The sequence below is a fragment of the Vombatus ursinus genome, unplaced genomic scaffold (genome assembly GCF_900497805.2).
Source record: "Vombatus ursinus unplaced genomic scaffold, bare-nosed wombat genome assembly UNPS02014945.1, whole genome shotgun sequence".
NCBI classification, from domain to species: domain Eukaryota; kingdom Metazoa; phylum Chordata; class Mammalia; order Diprotodontia; family Vombatidae; genus Vombatus; species Vombatus ursinus.
In genome coordinates this window covers 27,805,156-27,828,760 of record NW_020954723.1, presented here as the reverse complement: position 1 = coordinate 27,828,760, position 23,605 = coordinate 27,805,156, and the positions used below count along the sequence as shown (strand labels likewise).

The 23,605-nt window shown below is 36.6% G+C and overlaps 1 protein-coding gene across 7 annotated transcripts in view; it reads left to right on the top strand.

Moving 5' to 3' along the window:
• Positions 1-23,605, top strand: part of SIPA1L1 (signal induced proliferation associated 1 like 1) — a 375,977-nt gene that overhangs the window by 230,268 nt on the left and 122,104 nt on the right. For all 7 annotated transcript variants that reach the window (XM_027844736.1, XM_027844738.1, XM_027844739.1 and 4 more), the window contains 2 exons: positions 718-906; positions 18,568-18,742. In XM_027844736.1, coding sequence (XP_027700537.1) covers positions 718-906; positions 18,568-18,742 — 364 coding nt within the window. The remainder of the gene's footprint in view (positions 1-717; positions 907-18,567; positions 18,743-23,605) is intronic.

The following is a 23,605-nucleotide window of genomic DNA, read 5'->3' as shown; positions in this document are numbered from 1 at the left end:
ATTTGATAGGTAAGGTTGTTATCAGTGGATGGAAGCTTAGAAGAAAGGGAGAAAGGGGAAAGATCAAGCAGAGATTAATAAAGAAAGTGAGATATGGTTTGTGTATGCATTGAGGTGACTTTAAATATAATTTTTATTCAGCAAGCAAAGACCGTGAAGTAGAGTGTTCCAGATATAGTGAATTGTGTAAGCAAAGATTAGCAAAGGAGGCATAAAAGCTCAGGCATTGTGCTTCTGGGTTGCTGCAAGTAGTCTACTTTGGCTATAGTACAATGTTTGCTCTGGGGGAAGGGGTAATGTAAGTTTGGAAATGTAGGATGGCACCCGATTGTGGAGTGCCTTAAATGCCACAGGGGTTTGCACAGGGGTTTGAAACTCACTAAGCAATAGTAAGCCATTTAATTTTTTTTTTAAATTTAGTAACTTATTAAATTATATTTTATTCTCACATACCCTTCCAGATACCCCATTTTGCATTGTTTTAACTAAGTCACTCTTAAAATATTTTCCCCATCTTCTCGTTCATAAATATTAACATATATTTCTCATGCTGTCTCTTTAATCCTTCTTCCCTTCTCTGTTTAATCTGTCAAAAATAATCCATCCCATCCATGCAATTGTATGGCTTGGTTAAGATTGCCAAATTATGTAATAAAGATCTTTGAGGTATGCCGGTATATTGGAAAGGGATTACCAGAATGTATTTCTTTCTTCCAGCTCCTGACATTAAGAGGTGCTGTTCTAGAAGACGCCATCCCTTCAACTGCAAAGCATTGTACGGCTCGAGGACTGCCCTTGAAGGAAGTATTGGAGCATGTGATTCCTGAGCTCAACGTTCAGTGTCTCAGGTTGGCCTTTAACACCCCCAAGGTCACGGAACAGCTCATGAAACTAGATGAGCAAGGGGTAAGCGAAGTTCTGGAAGATGATGTTCCTTTAACATTAGTAGAAATAATTTGTTGTTATTAATATATTTAAGGTATCTCATTCCTTCTAGGAAGGAGGGAAGGGACTGGTAAATGTAACAGAGTGAACAGAGTTGTTATCCTGCGCCCCAGAGCATGGTAAACATAAAGGACCCTAGGGACATCCAGTGAAGATGGAACCTAGGTCAGCTGAAAGCTTGAATTCAATGGAAACTGTAATATCTATATCTATATCTATATAGGCAGATATAGATATAGATATGTATATGTAATGCATGAAGCCAGAAAAGAAACAATTGGGTTTGGGTGCTACTAGGCCAGTTGCTAGGAATTTTATCAACTGTCCACATATCAAGGCTGGCCTGGGAGCTTATTGGAACTTGAAGTAAAGACAGAAGACTGTTGAGTTAGTCCCAGTCTGAACCCTGGGCTGGTGAGAATCATCACGACTGGAATTAGAGGTCATCCAGATTCCTGTATTGTCAGTTCTACCTTTTTGTTATTTTCTTTTTTTTTTACTCCTAGATACTAGATTACTGTTATAAACAAGTTGGCTTGCTTTTGTTTTTGTTTCTCCTTAGGTAAACCAAAGGGAAGTAGTACTGGTGGGAATAATGCTAGATCAGAAGTCAAAAGGGCCTCAGTTTAACTTTCTTTTTTTATTTTAAACTTAAATAGTATAACTTACTATTGCACTGACCACCTTGGGAGGAAGTACCCACATTTGATATGATTAGAGATCAATGAAATAATGAATTATCATTTATCCACATTATCTCTGATTGCCATCACCCATAACAAACTGGCTGACTTTATCCTGGGCTATCAACAAGGTTCTCCAAAGCTGAAGAAATTACATCAATTTTGTGGCATAGAGGAGTTCATATTCTTGTTAGGAATGCCCACAGAGTAAAAGGGAAAGAAATAAACAATTGTGCATCTGTGATTCAATCAATCAATCAATCAACAAGCATTTATTAAGCACCTACTAGCCTAAGAGAATATTGTTCAAAGTAACTTTCAATGCTGTCTGCAACAGAATATTTTGGTTTGAAATAATTCTCTAAGTTTTACTAGGCATCAGATTGCCTTAGAGCAGCAAGGATTCTCATAAAATACGTATCCCTAGCAGAAGGATGATGGCATTCACAGCCAAATCCCATATCACACTACGTGACGTTTTCCTCACTCTCTAACAGGTCTGAGCCACAAGGTAAATCAACAAGAAGCGGAAAAAAAAAACACTGTCCAGGGCACAGCAGAACATGAGAGAGGATTCCAAATAAAAAAGCAACAAATTTCCATTTTTAGAAAGCCTATATAATAAATACTATGCATTGTGTTGAGAGCTGTCCATCTTTGCTTCCTTGTAAGTTTTGTTTTATTCTCTGCTGTGTCCTTTTTGCTTTGTTCTTTTTTCACCCTTCCTCCCCACCCCCAAGGTTCAATAAATGCAGGCGCGCGCGCACACACGCACACACACACACACACACACACATGCACGCACACACACGGGTCTGGCATTCCTTGTCAGCAGCGGAACTTCCTGTGGCTGGGCCTGAGGCTGCCGGGCAAGTCAGCTAACCCCAGAGCTCACCCAAGGCTTATTGTTTAGCGGTCCTAGCTTGGAGGTACTTAACTCTTCACTGGGATCAAACCTTGTCCTAGGATTTTTCTTTGGATTTTCTCCTAATTGTCCCAGGAGGACCCAACTCTTGTTTATTTTTAACAGCTCTGTGTTCACCCTGAGGCACTGTTTTATCTCATTTGTGGGGAAAATCTGGAGAGCTTGGAATTTTCTGACCCACTCCACCATCTTCCCAGAATCCTCTCCTTGACTTTCTACTATGTTTCTTTGGCCTTAAAATAAGTAAGCCTCTCTCCAGCTGTTTCCTCATCGTCTTCTGTAAAGTGAAGTGGGGAGAGGGAGTGCTCTCTGAGGTCCCTTCCAATTTTGACTCCTAGAATCCTTTGGTTTTGAATTTCTGGCTCATGAGGTACAAGACAAGTGGTAGCAAAAGAGAAACAAAAGCCCTACCTCCATTCCAGATTTACCTTGTGGCTCAGACCTGTTAGAGAGTGAGGAAAACGTCACGTAGTGTGATATGGGATTTGGCTGTGAATGCCATCATCCTTCTGCTAGGGATATGTATTTTATGAGAATCCTTGCTGCTCTAAGGCAATCTGATGCCTAGTAAAACTTAGAGAATTATTTCAAACCAAAATATTCTGTTGCAGACAGCATTGAAAGTTACTTTGAACAATATTCTCTTAGGCTAGTAGGTGCTTAATAAATGCTTGTTGATTGATTGATTGATTGAATCATAGATGCACAATTGTTTATTTCTTTCCCTTTTACTCTGTGGGCATTCCTAACAAGAATATGAACTCCTCTATGCCACAAAATTGATGTAATTTCTTCAGCTTTGGAGAACCTTGTTGATAGCCCAGGATAAAGTCAGCCAGTTTGTTATGGGTGATGGCAATCAGAGATAATGTGGATAAATGATAATTCATTATTTCATTGATCTCTAATCATATCAAATGTGGGTACTTCCTCCCAAGGTGGTCAGTGCAACCCATCCATACATTCTCATGTCATCCTTTAAATCAGGCCCACGAAGCTTGCTTGGGAACTTCCTCTTGATCTCTTGCTCTTATGTTGTTCCCAGGACAGCACACATGTCCTCTGTTTATTATCTCTTGCTTTTAATACACGATTAGCCATCTCCCTTTCTGCTGCTACATCTTCTGGCTATTGTATTTTATACTACTTTGTGCATGTGATTCATCATTCCTACTATGTTGCAGGCTATGCTTTGGTTGACCTATAATTTTGATTTCTTAGTGACTGTTCACCACCCAAATGTCATTACTAGAAGAATATGGGATTTCCTTTTCAGGAGAAGCTTGAGGTCATTTTAAGTCCTGCACTATTTTTCCTAAACATAATCTACCCCATTTTTTTCTCCTGCTCAGTTGAGAGCCCAGTTCGTTGCCTGTTTTCCTCATCCGTCCAAGATATATGTACTGATGGATCAGCTTAATGGGCTTTCTGTACCTTAACATATCATGGTACGGACAGTGTGCAGTCTTTTTCCTCTTGTTTTTTCTGATGTAGATTGTTAGACAAAACTCTTTTGAGAGATTTTGGATCTCATTTAGTAGGCCCTGCAGTGATTCATGGCTTAATAAAGGCAGCACAATGCAATCCACTTAAGGGGAACTTTTTCAGAACCTTATTGCCATCAATAAGGCACTGCTGTTCCATTTGGACTCTCTGCTAGCTAGTTCTTAATCATAGTGGCAAACACAAGTGACTTGTATACATTTATCTGTTTTATGCCTTGCTTGATATTAATAGCCTAAGCCTCATCAAACAAAGCTATCTCTTTTGTTGATCAGATTACTTACCAAGTAATCTTGTATAAACACCATATGCATAGAAGACACTGTAGGGAGAGATATTAAAGCAACATTTTGCTCTATTGGATCTGATTTTTTTTTTTAATAGTCAACAAACAATAAACACAAGAAGATTTTTTCTCTCTGCAGCTTTCAGTCAATTTTGTGATGGAAGATTTGAAAATATAATTTGTAGAAGCCTGACTGTTCTTTCCCACATTTTCATCAGTGATGCTCTTGACGTATTCTTCACCTAATAATGTAAGGGAACAACCAGTTCTAACTTACCTCTGACATTTACTACCTTTGGGACCTTGGGCCAGTCATTTAACATCTCTGGACATCAGTTTCCTCATCTGTAAGAGAAGATGATTAAACTAGTTCGCATCTGATACCCTTTCCAGCTCTACAACTACAATATGAAATGCTGGTAGTAGATGTATGGATCTCTATTAGCATCTTTGATTTTTTTTTTTCCCTAATGATTTAGTGTTTTTACTATCTCTTTCAGATAGCTTAAGAATCTAAATCCCTCCATACCCTAAAAACTCTGTTGCCTTTATCATGGGTTTTCACTGGGTATACTTAAACTTATCTAGCTACTTTTCTTTGTTTACTTTAGTACCATTTTCACTTTCTCATGCGACACATTAGAGATTAAAATATTAGAATATGGATGTGATAGTGCCGTTGTTATAAATGAGAAGTTTTGATGGCTCTTAACTTTTTTTTGTGTGTGTGTGTGTATTTGTCATTCCCCCTTCCAATTTTCAGTCTCAAATGTTTCTGGGATAATATGGATCCACTGATCTTTCAACAAGCTCTTTTGGTAAAATTCATTTTTTACTTAACCATTCTTACTGTTTCATGAGGTGGTACTGCTCCTAATCTTCCAACATCCTTCTCCATAAAATACTACAAATGAGATTATATTCCCAAACCTGACCAAGATAATGAGTGCTTCTTGGTTGAAGTTGTTTTTAGGCATTTTTAGCCTTCTTATTTTAATGAATGCTTTACATTAGTTAAACTAATGTAAATAATGGTGATAATTCATGTCTGTTTCTATTCTTTTAACCATTTTATATTTCTCTGTGATGTTTTATATTTTTCATATCTAGTGCCTCCTCACTCAGAAAAGATTCATGATATTATAGGTATGAGATTTCTATGTAGTATACAATCCTTTGACCTCTTTGCTTTCTTAATCCAGGCATGAATTCCAACTACATTTTCACAATCTTCCTATGTTTATCTTTGCAAAGGAGTCATTTAGTAATTTTGTGGGTGTGTATGTGTATGCATACTTACATATATTTAAATATAATTTTGAAAGTGTTAACCAAGATTTTTTTTAGAATTTTTTATCTTTATATCCTGTTACACTTCTTTCCATATGAACTAAAATTATATTCATGGTTGTCCTTTTTCAGATACTCACAATTAACACTATTTTAGTTAAGGTGATATTTATAAGATAGTCTAGAAACTTTGTGACCTCTGCCCCCTTTCCTGTCACTCTCACCCATCCACTGTAGAAGTAGAAAGAGGACATGTAGCACTGGCGATTTTTTGCATTTTTCTTTGTTTCAGAGGTTACCATGGCCAAAGAATTTAACGCATAGTGGTAGGCTTGCCAATCTTGACTTGTTGAGCTTTTCCGTACTTAGCTAGGTAAGACCTCAGAAAGTAGATGCAGTCTAACACTGGGACTATACTTAAAACCATTTTAGCATGGGGGTTGAGGAGGTGGGGATTTGTTAGACATTGTATTCTTCTGATATAGCCTTCTAAAATTCAGTCATCCACATACCAGAACAAGACTTTGGAATGCTCCATTTATGGAAAATAGTAAATTAGAATTGATAAATAATGCCAAAGACAAATTTGTCAATAATTCCATCTAGCATGATATGTTTTCATTGGAATACAAGGATTTTTTTTCACTTGTAAGTTTTCCATGATGGAAGAAATACCCTGCATTTGTTTGTTACTTGGTTACATAAAAACTCATCTAAATTCAATTGTATAATCAGTAGGGATTTGTCTTACATAATATTTCATCTCTTCCAGTTTAAAAACGTCAAAAAATCCAGTTTTGAAAAATCAATTCTTTGCCTGCCTCCTTTGGCAGTTCTTATTTTTAAATCTAATTATGGTGATCCTGGCTTTATTGTGGGTAGTGCATAAAAGAGTAGCAACATTTAAAAAAAATTCAAATGTTGGTGCTTTTAAAAAAAGGGGAAATCTCTCTGTTATTGAATATCATTTTGTGAACAATTGGATAGTTGGCTATACTAATACCACTTCTTTTATGTATAGTTTTACGTATGTATAGTGTCACAATTAAATATAAAGTCATAAAACAATATCTGAAACATAGCAAGTGCTTAATAGATGTTTGCTGAAATAGAAATAGACAACATAAGAAAGCAACCAAAGTTTTAGTGAAACCTTTCAATATGAACCAGCAATATAAAATGGTAGTCCAAAAATTAGTATGTTCTTAGACTTCACCATTAGCATTTTGTCCAGAATCACAAAGATTATAATACCATTCTAATTTTGTTGTTGTTCAGTTGTTTAATCATGTCTGACTTTTTGTGAACATATTTGGGATTTTCTTGGCAAAGAATGGTTTGCTATTTCCTTCTCCAGCTCATTTGACAGGTGAAGAAACAGAAGCAGACAGGGTTGAGTGACTTGCTCACAGTCACATGGCTAGTAGGTGTCTGAGGCTGGATTTGAACTTAGGAAGATGAGTCTTCCTGACTCCAGGCTCAGTGCTCTATTTACTGCGCCACCTCACTGCCCAACCACTCTGTTTAGACCAATTCAACTTAATAAGTGTTCATTAAGTACTTTCTCCATTCCAGGAATTGTGCTACCTACAGGGAATGCAAAAACAAAATCAGAAAAGTCCCTGCATTCAAGGAATTTATATTCTATTGAATGGGTCTCAGTTTTTCATCTCAGATTATTATATTAGATTCTAAGCATTACATAAGAGAATATATATTGAAAAACTGGAGCACAGCCAAAGGAAGAGTGGCAGGATGTTATAGATACTTGAAATCTTGCCATATGAAGATCATGCACATGTTTAGCTGGGGGGAAAGAGGACTGTGGGAGGGTGCATTATTGTCTTCAGATCTTTAGGGAATATCATAAATTCCAACAGCTCTTTATCATTTCCAGAGTCAAATATAAGATCCTCTGTTTGGCATTCAAACCTTTTCATAACCTGGCCCCCTCCTTTGGTTGCAGTCTTCGTCTTTCCTCATCTCCATTTTTCCTACCTCTCTGATCCAGTGACATTAGCCTCCTTGCCACCTATTTAATTTTCAACATCAGATGACAAGGCTGTCACTAGCTGCATGATTTCAGAATGAAACAAGGCCCATGGCTTCAAAGCTGTATTCTTTCCCATTCTACTAGACTAGTCATTAATGAAACAGAAGGAAAGCAGAATTCCTAAGCAGTAGTACACTGAACTGGATGACCTGATTCAAGGACAGAAAAGTTTTATGTTATGGGATAAACAAATGCTTTGAAAAGTAATGGAACAGCCTCAGACAATGAGGTATAGAAGCTTAGCTTGCGCAAAATTGGGAAAGCTCATTTTTTAAAATGCCACACACCCCCCTTTTTTTTCTTTGTACTTTCCTCTGTTGTCCCAGAGGTTAAATCAAGCCAACATAGACCAGTATTGCCTCCTAGTAAGAAAGCAGCCAAAACATTTAGCAACATTTCCTTACTATCAAGTCATGATAAAGGTAGGGTTCAGTATAGATTGGGGAAAAAGAGTTCCAGATGATGAATCTAAAAAATGTGCAGTCCTAACTTTGATAGACTTAGCTCTTCTCAGCAATGCAAGGATCTAAGACATCTACAAAAGTCTTATGATGGATAATGCTATCCACATCTAAAGAACGAACTTTGGAGTTTGAATGCAGATCGAAGCATACTGTTTGCTTTTTTTTTCTCCTGTTTTGTTTCTTTTTTCTTGTGGTTCTTCCTATTGGTTCTAATTCTTCCTTACAGCATGACTAATGTGAAAATGCGTTAAATGTGAATGTATATGTAGAGCCTATATCAGATTGCATACCCTCCTTGGGGAGGGAGGTGGGCACAGAAGGCGAGAAAATTTAAAACTCAAAAGCTTATGGAAGTGAATGTTGAAAACTAAAAATAAATTAATAAAATTCAGAGAAAAAAATGTTCAGTCCTAGAGCAGAATAGACTATAGAGATAGGCATATGTGTATGTGTGTGTATGTGCATATGCATGCACGAGTACACTGAGAGGAAAGCAAGAACTGCCTTTTATCTTAAGGTTGATACTAGTTAGGGACTTATCTATGGGTATCTTTAGGGGGGTTGAAGCATCTTTCTAGGCTCAAGATTTTGTGCGCTCCCTGGTCTTTCTAATTACTTGTTTCTGTTTTCTGGAATAGCCATGTCTTAGAGTGAAATGGAGAGGGGTTCTACTTCATTGGCAGAGTTTGCCACGGATACACCCTCTCTAGCCTGTCATCTTTCATAGTCCAGCCTCAACTTTTCCAGCTTTACTTCATATTATCTCCCTTCATTCAGTCTGTGTTTTTCCTAATTGAGCTGCTTTCCATTCCCCAATAGGGGATCATTATAGGTATTTCTTGAGTCCATGTTTTCACAGGGACCCATCCCCCCATGGAGGCCAAGTATCCTGAATTTCCGTAACTGTGTATATCATATCCCTTCAATAACACATGAGGGCGGGGGCTGGTTTTCATTTTGTCTTTGCAACTCTACATTTTAACTTGGGGTCAAGTAGATTCTTAATAAATACTTATTATTGGATGCTTAAAATGCAACTTTTTCTTCACCTCTGCCTACTAAAATTCTTCTTACCCTTTAAGTCTCAGTTCGAATATTATGCCTTCCACAAAGCCTTCCCTCTTCCCCCTTAGTTAACTATATTCCCCTTTTTCCATGTCAGACCTTTTTTTTCTGTATCTCTCTCTTGCCCCCATCATACTCTACCTTGTATGAAGAGACTTTTTTGTGCATATTTCATCTTCCTATAATGTCCTTGGGGGCCAGAATTGGACATTTTTCAGTGTTGTATTCCTAGTGTCTCCATAAGTGTTTTGGATAAAGAAGGTGCTGAGCAGAAGAAAACCTGTGAGAAGCAACAGCGCTGCGTGTGCCAGTATGTGTGAAAGAGGTTTAGATGGAAGGAGGGGCAAGTTAAAATGGACGGTGGAGGAACCAAAAGGGAAAGTAATCGTGGCTGCTTTTAAAATATCAGTAAATTTCATTAAACTTTTATTTTCTCAACTAAAATATAAATAAATTGAATTGATAAATATTTAAAGTAGAACTTATCAAATTTTGAAAAAGGAAATGAGTTAAAATATCATCATATAGGCAGGGATGATTTGTATCCAATTTTGTTGTGTAGAATAGTTTGTCAGAATATAAAATAAAATTTTTAAAATTTTGGAGGTCATAATTAAATGATGACACTGTGCTTAGAATGTGAAAAAGAAACTCTAAGGATTGCTTTACTAGGTTAGCTTTCACCAAAGGCTTTCTTTGATGCCTCATTTGGCATGGAGGGCACTCTTATTTTGGAATTCTGTGCCAATGGAATTCAAGATCTAGAAGTTCTTATTAACTTGGAAAGCCTAGAAGTATTGACCCAATGATGGATGTGTTTGTGACCAAAATATTATACATGATGTGATAGATTTTTTTTTTTTTGGCTACGGCAACAAATGAAAATCATTTACTAAAGTGCAGAAGGTTGTGCTTTGCATTAGTGGAGAGAGTAAAAGTTAGACTATACCATTATGCCAGATTATATCAATGAAGTCAGAGACTTTTTCAAGTTTTAAGGCACATTGGAATATTTCCATAGTCTTTTCAAAAGAGGACTTTGTTCCTAACAGTAACATATAAGGAACACATGATTGGTTTCCCTTATATTACCAACTCATAAAGGGTTAAGTGTATAGTCATTATAATTTGCCTTTAGTTAGAAATTATAGATCCTGTCATCTGTGGATTTGTCGAATTTTTTCTATATTTTTTACTTCCTTTTGGAGTAATGTGTTTTATTTAAAATTTTAACATTTTTTGAATTTTAAAATAATGAAATTTTCAGTTTAAAATAATATTTCTCTTTATTTTTCCTAAATGTGCCTCTTTAAGATTCAATAGGCACCCCTATTATAATGTCTGTGTTCAGCCTACCCTATGTGTATTGACCCTTGTCACATCCTTTCTCAGCTTTTGAATCCTAATTTCTAGATTGAAGAATCCTGACGCTTTTAATCCATGTTTATATAGCAGCCATCTTCATCTCCTTGATTATTTTACATAGATTAGAAACATAATTGGAAGGGATCTTAGAAATTATATAGTCATAGATTTAGAGCTGAAAGTTACCTGAAAGGATCATCTGTCCAACCCTTTTAGGCTTCTTTTTTTTTTTCCTTTGCTAGGCAATGGGGTTAAGTGACTTGCCCAGGGTCACACAGCTAGTACGTGTTATGTGTCTGAGGCCAGATTTGAACTCAGGTCCTCCGGAATCCAGGACCAGTGCTCTATCCACTGCGCCACCTAACTGCCCCCTGTCCAACCTTTTTATTTTACTGATAAAGAAAGTAGGGCTCAGAGAAATTATATGACTTGCCCAAGAACACACAGGCGTTAAGGAGCCTGGTTGTGATTAGAAGTGAGGCCCTCTAACTCTAAGTACTATGCTTTTAAAGTATAACCCAGCTTTTAAAAAAAATTCATTTTTTTCCCATTACATGTAAAAACATTTTTTAATTTTAATTTTGAGTGCAGTGCTTTTAAACTATACCCCAGATTTTTAATATTTTATTTTTTCCTCAATTACATGTAAAAATCTTAGTAACATTCATTTTTAAAAATTTTGAGTTCCAAATTCCCTCCTCCCTCTCTAAGTCAGTATGTGTGTGTGTATGTATATATATTTATATATGCCCCAGATTTTCTACTTGAGAAGAGTAACAAGTTGTCTTATATCTTCTTTTCCCTATTTCTTTTTTTTCTGTAGCAAACCTGTGATTCAGTGATATAAGAAACTGAGTCAGGGGGAAATGATGAGGGGGGGCAAGGAGGAAGAGCTACATTCTACTAGCATTCTATAATGTATAACCTTGGAGAACTTCCTGGGACCCCTGAAAGGTTAATTGACTTGCCCAGGATCGCCATCTCCAGTATGTGTCAAAAGCAGAACTTGATGCTGACACTCATCTGTCATACTGTCATACTACCTTTGCGTTATTTTGTTTCAAATGTGCTTCCTGATAACACATAACATTTTTCTGGGAAGAGTCAATACTGACTTCTTATTCCCTTTCCTGGAACATAATTGGCCCTTCAGAGCCCATTTGAATGTACCCTGTATGCTAAGATTGTGCTAGGCACTGTGGTGAGCGCACATCCTTTATATGTATATCTTTGGAGTTAGCACAGCATTTGTAATTGGAGGGCTTGAGTTTTACTCCTGCTACTACTTTTATAATCTTATACAAATTACTAAAGCCTGACCTCAAGATTCACCTTAATACTGTGTATGTTAGAGATTTACTTTAAGAAATTCAGACACAATTCTTTTATTTTTCCACTTGAACAAGGAAATTTGGAAGAAGATGCCATTAAATGATCCTGAATTTGGAATATTTCCTTTGGGTCATGCCAAAGATTGAAAAAAAATGTATTTTTAAAAATATTAGTTTACAGACATCTAAGTCAAATTTCTTCTGTTGCAATGTCCCTCTCTCCCTCAAATATATCTTCTATTAAAAGCAACTACAGTTTTTCTAGGTACTTCTGCTCAGGATAAATTGCCTAATAGACATATTTTTCCTCATGACACTGAAATTGTTCAAGTCACCTTGTCACTTCCTTTGCAGGGTAATTCATCTAGAAAAATTAGTTAAGGGAGCTGTCATACGTGTAAGGAGCACAACAACATGAAATACTGTCACTAAAATACTGATGTTTCTGTTTTATTTTAATTTCACCATTTGTGTGTATATGTTTTAAAAATTATGTGAAATAGAAAAATTCTCTCAAAAATAAATAAAAATCAAATAGAGGGAAACTAGAGTCAGTCAACAGTCATCAAGCATTTATTAAGCACCTGCTGTGTGCCAGACACTGCTGTTCTCTGGAAATTATTAAGGCAAAATGACAGACCGGCCAATAGAATTCCAGTCCTGTGAGCTAAAAGTCTCAACATAATTACACTGTTAGGCTAGCCACAGCCTGGATAGGCTTTTCAACATTAATTCATTTTGGTGTTTCTTCCCTGCCTCTCTGTTGGCCACTCTGGTATACCATTCAGTCTAAGAGGGAAGCAGCCAGCCTCTCTTTTTCTGGTTTTTGTACTTAAGGTACCAGGAAGCTATATCAGTAGTCAGTTAAGTTTGAGAATGGTTTCGGTTCTTTTTAAGGAAAAATTAACCCAACCTGCATAGGGTAGGGCTATGTGGAAGTAGCCCAGCCTATGTGGCTGGGCCATAGGAGATATGGTTTTTGTCATAAATACTTACTGTTGTACATATGTGCCATTGCATCTCCCGTTTTTGTGTGTCTGTGTGTGTGCTGTCTCTCATGCCTGGTGTGCTCTTCCCTTGCCTTTACCACATTGAGCCTCTAGCTAATGTCAAGGCTCAGTGTAGGTACCACCTCTTTCAAGATGTCTTTTCCTGATTCCTCTGAGCTGATAGTGCTTCCACCTACCGCAGATCACTGTGTATTTGTTTTGTTTGTATCTTGCATGTAGCTTTATAGAAACTTGTTCCGTTCCCTGTAATGTAACAGAAGCTCCCTCAGAGCAAGAATTGTGGCATTTTTGTATTTATATCTTCCTAGTACATAGTAGGTGTTTGACAATTGGTTGATTAAATGATAATCCTCAGATCTGATTGAATAAAGTTAGGTGGTTTCATATATCAGGAGATATTTTATGATAAACACAGCAGAATTACTGTTGCTGCATGTCAGTTACATGACTGAAGATATCAGCTACTGAAGATCGTAAAGCCTGCCTATTCCCATCTCTTTTTTTAATCAAAGATATCCTTGATATGTGTGTAGATCATTTGCATAAAAAACTGATAGAATTTTACTTAATAGTATTTTATATTTTCCAATTACATGTAAAGATAATTTTCAACATTCATTATTGTAATCTTTTGAGATCCAAGTTTTTCTCCCTCGCTTCCCTTCCCAAGGCAGCACGCAATCTGATATAGGTTATACATGTATATTGATAGAACTTTAAAAAGCAGACTTGTGGCTCTAGAATGATTGAGGTCCTTCCTGTCATTTTTTTTTTGTACATCAGTTATTTTTTCCTATCTTCCCTTCTTTTAGATATCTTGAAAAACATTCTTTTCATTCTTTCAAAACTGGATGACCTCCATTCTGGAGATCTATATGTATTTGATATTGTCTAGCTGGACTTCTGATCTTTAGTCTTAAACTGGCTATGCCTCGTCCTGCTGGTCATCTCCACTCTGCAAAAGCAAGTGTTTGCTAGCACAGGCAGGTTCAGAGCCTGTTTGAACTTCTCATTGTGGTGATTGCTTTCCTTGGATTAAGCTTCTGTAGGAAATGGTGATTTATCTTTACTTTTATACATTTTCCTTCTTTTCCAGCATCAGTAGCTTGTTTGGAGAAGACAGTGGGAGGTTGCATGCTCCGTTGCTTTCTTGCCTTTATCCTTTTTTTTTTCTAATTTTGTTTTTAAACCTTGTTCCATTGAAATGATAACCCTAATATATAGATAACTAATTTGTAAAGGATCCCCCAAGTCAGTAACTACTTGAGTAAGTACATCAGTAATAGTTACTTTCTTTTTCTTTTTCTTTTCTTTTTCTTTTTTTTTTTTTTTTAAATAGTTACTTTCTGTTTAAGATGTGAACAACATTGGTTTTGTGGTCATTGTTAGTTACATCCATTGCTTTCTGACTCTCTTCTTGAAAAAGGCATTCATATTTCTCAGTAGATAAGTGGTGAAGGGATTGGAATGAAAGTTTTCAATAGAAGATCTGCTAGATGTAAATGACCACATGAAAACATTCTCCAAAACACAAATCATATGAAAATGGAAATGAGAATAAATAGGGTTTCGCCTGCATGAAGCTTAGCAAAGATGACAACTAATTTTATAGATTTAGTGTTAAATAAATAAAATCGCCAGGAGTTGAAGTCAGGTACTTTATAGAGCTATACAAAAGGATGGAAAAGGGAATGGAGCTTCTAGACCTCAAATTACATTATGAAATCATCAAAACTTTTTACTATTTATTAAAAAATAGAAAAGAAGGTCAGTGAAGCATACTAGGTATGCAAAAATAAGTGGTTGAACTTAATAAATAGTGCAGTGTTCAATAAACTGATGAATATAAACTAGTTGAGGAAGAGTTCTATATTTGAACTAATTTTCAAGCATAGAAGACAGCCGTTGCAAAGACATGGTTGGTGGTGGTTGTCCTTTGTTCTCAAAGAGGACCAAAATGACACCATTATGTTAGAGTGAAGTTACAGGGCATCCAACTGACCAATATGAGCTTAGAAGACTCTACCACAGGTCAGTTACAAATAGTCTATGTGAACTCTTGGAGTAGATTCTCTTAATTTACAAATCTCATGTTTCTTTTTAGTTACTTCAGTTCTGCTTTGCTCATAGAGCATAACACCTTGTCTGATGAGGGCATGCCATGCTGGGTGGTCCTATGCCAGTGTCTCCCATGTCACATAGTCAACTCCAAAGTTCTTAAGAGAGACCTTGAGAGTGTCCTTGTATCATTTCTTTTGAGCACCATGTGAACACTTGTCCTATGTGAGTTCTCTATAAAATAGGAATGCCGTGAAGGTAGTATAGGTTTTGCAGTCAGAACTAATCTAGTTGACAAGCTTATATGCCCAGCAAAAGGAGTGAATGACAGACTCATGACAATGTGAGTGCCACTTGCAAAGACGTGGAAATAGAAAATGGAGTGCTGTTTGTGAGGAACTTTCAGCCAGTTTGGCTAAATCATAGAGTTTAGGAGTAGGGCATAAAAGTACAGTGAACCTGGAAAGATAGGTTAGGTTCAGATTGTGAAAGACTTTTAAAAAGTCACATTGAGGAGTCCGTATTTTATCCTAGAGGCAATAGGAAGCCACTGAATTTTATAGAGGAGGGGAGTGACGTGCTCATATGTGTGCTTAAGGAAAATATCTGTGGGAGCAGTGTGGGAAATGAACTGAAGTGGAGAGGCTTGAGTCAGGGAGACCAATTAGGCGGCTATTGTAATAATATAGATGAGAGATAATGAGACCTTGAACTCAGGTGGTAACATGTGAATGGAGAAAAGGGATCAAATTTAGGAAATGTTATGGAGGTAGAAACAGCAAGACTTGGCAACCGGTGTTTGTAGTGAGGGAGGGTAAGGAGTCAAGGGTAATGCTGAGGTTACAAACCTGAGAAACTGGAAAAACAGGGGTGCCTTGGACACTACTGGAAATTTGGAAGAAGGAAAGGTTTGGTGAGAAAGACAAAAAGTCTGTTTTGGACATGTAGGATTTGAAATGCCTATGGGACCTTAATTTGAAATTTCTAATATGCAGCTGGTGATGTGGGACTAGAGCTTCAGGGGAGACCAGTAAGTGATATAAAAATCTGAAAATTAGCTGTATAGAGTTATAATTAAACCCATGGGAGCTAAGGAGATCACCAAAAAACAGTGTATAGAAAGGGAAGAGAAGAGGGCCCAGAAGATAGCCTTATGGAAGACCCACAGTCAGTAGGCATGATATGGATGATAAACCAGCAAAGAAGATTGAGGAAGAGGGGTTATTTGGGTTGGATGAGTACCAGAAGATTAATGTCACAAAAACCCAGAAAGAAGAAAATATCCAAGAGGGGAGGGGGTGGACAGCAATGCCAAATTCAGTCAATAAATCAAGAAGAATGAGAACTGAGCAAAAGACCTTCAGATTTGGCAAGTGAGACCTCTGATAACTTTGGAGAGAGCAGTTTCATTTGAGTTTTAAGGACAGAAGCCAGATTTCAGAGGGTTGAGAATGAGTGAGAGGAGAAGAAATGGAGCCAGTGTATGAGGACAGCTGTTTCTAGGATTTTGGCTGAAGTGATATCTAAGGGGATGATAAGGTCTAATAAAGGGTGTATTTTAAGGAAGAGGGAAGACTTGAGCATGCGTGAAGGCAATATAGAAGGTACCAGTAGATAGGGAGAGGTTGAAAATTAAGGAGAGAGGAAATAATTGGAGTTGGAATTTGCTGGAGACTACAGGAGGAGATGAGAGGAAGAGTACAAGTAGAGATTTGGCCTTGTTAAGAAAAAGGGGAACTTCACTGCCAGAGATTGGGGAAAAGGAGAAGAATGGAGGAGTGATATCAAGAAGAGAAGGAAAATAAGAAAGCTCTATAAAGTAAAAGGTCAAGTCTTCAGAGAAAGAAGAGAGAGGAAGAAGTACAGGAGGCTTCAGAGAGGAAAATCTGTGGAAAGTGAGATGGGGAATCAATTAGGGAGGAATAAAAGAGTTGTCTCCAAGGTATAGAAATAATTAACAAAAATGTACATTGCCTAGTGGATAAGTGGTTAAAGGATATGACACAGCTGCATGAAAGATTGCTGCAGGTCCTTAATAAGAGAAATACGAATCAAAACAATTTTGGAATTTCACCTCACTTTGAACAGATTGGCAAAATTACGAAAGATGGAAAGAATGTTACAGGTGCTATGGGAAGGTAGGAACACTAATATATTGTGGGTAGAACTGTAAATAGGTTCTGTGATTTTGGAAAGTAATAAGAATTGCTTCCCCCCCCGCCCCACACACACAAAAGACTAATGTTCACATTGAATGATCCAGAGTTCCTTCTTCTAGTCATATATAGCAAGGAATAGAAATAGGTATATCAAGAAATAGAATGGTCCTATGTGTGCCACAATATTAATTTCAGTGCTTCTTTCAGTTGCAAACAACTAGAAATTAATGGTTATCCATCAGTTGGATAGTGGTTAAACAAATTGTGATAGTGAATTTCACGGACTGTTATTGTGCTTTAAGTAACAATTAATATGAAGAATGCAGAGAAACATGGGAAGACAGATGAAATGAAAAGGACAATAAAACAAAGCCAAACACTAGATAATTACACTGACCAGTCTTGACCCCAGAGAATAGTTGAGAAAATATATCTTACCCTATTCCTTCAAAAGTAGGGGACTGTGGTTGTTGATGAATATTGTACATATTGTCAGAGAAGGTTAATTTGTTGGTTTTCCTGAACTGGTTTTTTTTTTTTTCCCTTTTTAAATCTTTGTTACAAAGGAAGACTTAGCTGGGTAGGGAAAGGAGGAGTTATTTTTGGAAATGAATGATGTAAAAACAAAAGGCTTTGATAAAAAGCAGCACAGGTTAAAATTAGATGCTTAATTTTTTTAAAATGCTTGTTCTTTGACAAGTAATTATTTTATTTAAAAACTTCATCTGGCAATTGACCTTTGGGGGAAATAGGACTCAATCATTTGTGCTGATATTAAGCAGCATATTGGTGCCCCAACAATTTCATCATTGAATATGTGGGAAAGTGAATCCTTTTGTATTTCGAAAGTGGAAAGGAGCTGGTGAAATTGTTAGGAATGAATATTTCCTTTCATTTCAAGGTTCCTTTTTGCAAAATGGGCTTTACTTTTGAAAATCTACCATCTCTCCCACCATCACCCCGCTCCACCCAAAATCCTTATGGAGAGAACACACACACACACACACACACACACACACACACACACACACCCCCTTCTGTTATAAACCTGCTTTGTATAACTGTTCTTTGTTGATGCTTGCCTGTAAACCATTAGCTGGAATCTCCCTAAAGTGCCAACATCTATTCTAGTGATGCATACTTTTGACATCCAGACAGTTTTAATTTCTTTTTCTAGTCATTTCTGTAATACATGAAGACAACTACTGATACATTTGAAATTCATAGCCCCAGTAAATAAGACCTGTGCTACCTTTATTGGGTGCGAAAATTGAAAAACAATGTGGAAGTACTCAGAAAAAAAAGACATATTTTGTCAGCTATTTATTTTCTAGGCATTTTTTCCTAAGGAACTGGTTAAGTAAAAATAACAAATGGAATAGAATGGGCCCTGCATTTATTGAAATGCTTGGTGTTACCTGTTTTCGCAGTTAAGCTATCAGTTGAAAGTGGGAATCATGTATTGTAAATCTGGACAGAGCACCGAAGAAGAGATGTACAACAACGAGTCGGCGGGTCCTGCGTTTGAGGAATTCCTCCAGCTCTTAGGAGAACGAGTTCGTCTCAAGGGATTCGAGAAGTATCGTGCTCAACTTGATACCAAAAGTAAGAGATGGTCTGATTTCATAAGCATTAAGTGCATACTGTATATAAAGCGTAATGGAAGCCCTTGAGGAGGGAGGAGGCACAAAATTTAGATAATATATGGTACCCAGCTTTCACACATAATTAATTCTATTACATAATATACAGAATGCATATAAAAGAAGTATAAACAAAAATGTGAGATGCAGGGGTATTGAGAGAGAAAGGTCGTTACTAACTGTTGATCCTTGGAAGAGGAAGTCAAATTTGAGATTGGTTTTACTTTTAAAAATTTTCCCTTTAAATGTTTAAAAGAAATTTGAAAGAGAAGTGAGAGAGGGCTTTATGGGCCTATGAAATGATTTAGCAAATGCATGGAAGCGGGAGAATGCAGGTCAGTAGTACAATTTTACTGGAGTATAAAATATGTGAATGGAATAACATTAGGGGATGCTTAAAGTGTGGGGAGTCCCCAGATTGTGGAGGACCCTGAGTGACAAATGAGTTTGAATTGTATTCTCTAAGTAATAAAGAACCGTTAAATAGTACTCAGTAGAAAAATTACATGGCAAAATATGCGTAAAGGTTCCCTACAGTTTTATAGTCTAACTAAAATATGCTTAAGCCACCCTTCTATGATTATTTATGTGTATTTTATTGTGTAAACATACTAATTGGATTTACCACTTAGATCAGGAAATGCTAGGGGTCAGAGGGTGAAGAGCAACATCAGTTAGGGAATGGAATTTCCTCAACTCTTAAAAGACCTGAGGTGTCATCTAGTTCAGCATTTACTTAAAAAACAAAATGTTAATATGCCTGTGGTTGTCAAAAGCAGGTTAACAGGTTTTACTGAATATTCAATGGACAGCTGTGCATGGATCAGCAGTAGAAATGTACATGAAATAATGTGATTGGTTGTGGTTGGTTGAATTTTTAACCTTTAATTTCTCAGTCCTGGTGTTTGCCTATGTAGTCAACTTTTACATTATTTTTTCTATTTACTTCTTTATATTGAATTTTTTTCTTCAGCTTTTTCTTCTCGAAATTATCACCAAAGAATTAGAGAATTTTAGAAGAGGTAGGTACTACAGTGGCCATCTATTCTGACCGTTCACAAGAATGTTACCTCATCACGTCTGACAAATGGTCACCCAGTTTCTTCTGGAAAACCTCCACTGAGGGGAAAACTGTTGTCTTGTTAGGTAGTACATTTGTGGACTTCATAATTGTTAGGAAGTTTTTCCTGACGTCAAGCCTAAATTTACCTCCTTGGTGCACTTCCAACCACTGTTCCTTACTTTTTCCTTTAAGGCCAAGCTGAACAAATCTAATCTCTCTTCCATAGTTTAGGCCTTCTAATATTTGAAGAAAGCTACCATGCATGCCACAGCCAAGTCTCATCTTCTTCCGGTTATGCATCCTCAGTTCCTCCAATCTGTTCTCACAGGACATGGATGCAGTGCCCTTTGTTATCCTGATTTTCTTCTTCTGGGTCTTCTCTACCTTGTCAATGTCTTTTGTAAACTCTGACATCCAGAACTAAGTACGATCCTCTATACATGGTCTTAATATAGGACAGAGTATAGAGGGACCATCAACTCTTTATTCCTTATTCCTCTTGATACATCCCAAGATCAAATTAGTATTTTTTTTTTCAGTGCAGTTACTCTCTCTAATATCAACCTTTGTGGATCTAAATAAGTAGTTTTCTCTCCTTTCCATCCTCTTTATTTTAAAGTCCTTTTGATGGAACTTCTAAGGTACCTCTGAATACCTTCTTACTAGCCTTGGTTTGGTGCATGCTTATCAATATCCAGCAGTCTGTCATCTCTGTAGTTTAAACTGGATGAAAAATCCATTTCCCATTCTCAAACACTATCTTCTTAAGTTGTTCATTTCTCAGATCAGTTTTCTCTTCTGCATCTCTTGACTCCAGGGAGCTGCAGTAAGAAAACAACCTGTGCCCCTGTAGCCCTCAGTCTTTTGTCCATGACGCTGCAATCTTTGGCAAAAAGTCTAGTTTTCTTCTTCCACTATCCTATGAGGCCACGTTTGTCCCTAGACACGAGTAGAAGCCATCAGTTGTTGTCCATCTCACCTCTGCTTCAATGAAAACAATTCTTGCAGTTGTATTTCTGAATTTGCCAAGTAAGTGTATTGATTCAAAAATGGGGGCCATAAGGTCATTTTTCGACTGGTTGCTCTATAAAGCAAATGTGCACAGTCTTGCCTAAAAAAGGAACGAATGAGGATAAGTAGGTAGACGTGGTATATTTACTGCTACTGTCCATCCTCTTGCAGTCAACTTTTCAGTCTAATTATAAAATATTCGAGCTAAAGGCCTTTGACCTGCCTTTCTTTGAATGAGTCTTTGGAAGAGCCCATCCGCATTGCAGTCAAGAGTTATCTCACAGGCTTACTGTACAGGAAATTAAATAAGGACGAGTCATGAAAACAGAAAAGCATTCATAAACTCCACTGCGGGAAAGAATTTCCTGTTGCCATGGTTCTGTTGCCGACTAGCTAACCACATGCAAGAGAGTCTATTAAAAAACATAAATAGCCTAGCGTCTTCTCTGTGACTGTAAGGTCTCATTTGTACTTTATTTGTAGGTGATAAAGAATTATAAATTCTTATATACCTAAAAATGTCTTTCTACCTATGTAAGTTATAACATTTGTCTTACGTTAATTACTGCCATATTTTCCAAGTTTTCCCTCATTAGTACAAGATCATCACTCATGATAAGAATGCCTTGTGAGCATATTGAGAACTATAAGGAAAAAGGAGTCTAAATGCTTATTTATCTAAGTAATTAGTGAATTGGTATGTATGTATCTGCATGCATACACACATATAGTCATATAGCCATTTCTGATTATTTAAGGTACTTGGAGAATTCGGTTGAATCCACCAAACTTTAGCCACTTATATTGTGTGCTAGGTATATTTCAAGTGTTGGAATACAAAGACAATATTGAATTCATCCCAATCTTCAGGAAGCTTCCATTCTACTGTATCTGTACAAAATGGGGGTGGGAAGACAGAGAAAGATTTCAGTAAAGAGAATGCTAATAACTAAGAAAATTAGCAAATCAAGCTAGTAAAAATTATTTAAGTGTTTACTCTGGCTTAGGCATTGTGTTAGACCCTGATACAAATATACATATGAGACATTCCTTCATTCTCAAAGAATTTACATTTTACTGGAAAGTAGTGACATACTTGAGCTGCACTTTGAAAAAAAGCTAGGGTTTTTCCAAGCAGAGAGGAAGAGGAGGAGGGAATTCATTTCAGACATGGGGCATCATTTGTGTTAAAGTATAGTTTGGATAAAATGTCACGCTTAGAAAAAGAAAGTTCATACCCCTCTTTCCCCCATGGAGGGAGGTAATAAGAAGTAAGATTGTAAAGGTAGATAGAAGCCTTCTTGTGGAAGGCTGCAGCCTAAGGCTTTTATATTTTATCCTAGAAACGATAGGGGGCCACTGAAGATTTGTGAGGGGTGAGTGATAATATGTTTTTGTGATTAACAATTTATTATCTAAATGATTTGGCACAGAAAATGCCAAATTTGTTGGCAAAATACATGACATTCCTCTAAGAACCTAAAAAACTGAGTTAGACACATTATTGCATCTAAAGTAGGAGGGAGAAGAGAATGCAGAATTACCTTAATTGAATGAGGGTGACTTAGTCATACCTATGCTTTAGGTAAATCACTTTGGCAACTATGTAGAGGATAGATTGGAGTGAAGAGAAAGCATAAGGCAGGGAGACTAATTAAAATACTATTGCAATAATGATGAGGGTCAGATGTCATTCCTTCTTACCAGATTCTCCAAGAGTAGGTTTCTAGACAGTGAATGATTTAGCAACTCACCTTTGAGTTAAGATTTCTTACCATTTTAGGGATGAGTTAGAGTTTCACATTATTTCCCCTCCCATTTTGGAGTATCACTTTGCTTTAAGCTGAAGAAGTTGGAAAGACTTTGTAATCAAATCACTTGGGTAGCCTAAAGTATGAAATCCTGTAACTGTTTGCTATCCCTTTCACCCTAGACCTGACATGTTGCTTTAAAGGCATCAAATGAAAAAGAATTGTCATTTAGGCATGTATGAAAAACCAAAGACCAGCCTTCCAGATAACCCCAGAGTCAGAGAATACAGCCTCTGGATGGAGCCAAACACACAGTGAATCTGGCATCAATATAATATGTTCTGAAATAATCAGAAATTAACTGTTTGCTTTTAAATAAATCTATTTAGACTCCAAATAATTTCATTTCAATTTAAGAAAAGCTCATTTTCAAAAGGTTTTTTAAGAGTTGACCAAGCCTTTAAATTTTGTCAAGCAGTCAGCTTCTCTGAATTTTATCTTGATCAATAAAGGTGTGTTTTGACAAAGTGTTTGCCATGATGATATGGAAATGAGCTAATTGATTTTTATGTTGCTTGGACAAAGTACTCTTTCTTTTAATAAAATCATTTATATATACATAGGTTAAAAAAATCCATTCATACTCAATTTTTTGGAACAAAACATAACTACACTTGCATTCTGTGGCCTTAAACACATAAAATTTCTACTTGGTATATTAAAGAAAGAGTATATAAAAATAGTGAGAGATCTATTGTGATGGTTAATTTGTTAAACTTTTATATCTTTTCATGTTCTGTATTGACCTGCTTACTCTACATATGTTGGAAATTTCAAGTCGTTCGGTTTGTGAGAAATCCATGTGACTTAAAATTAGTGATAGGTGTTACCTAATAGAATAATATATATATGCGTGTGTGTGTGTGTGTGTGTGTGTATGTATAAAATTTTGCAGTCTGATTTTAAAAATTTTAGTTTTGCACAGTTTATTAAAATAAAT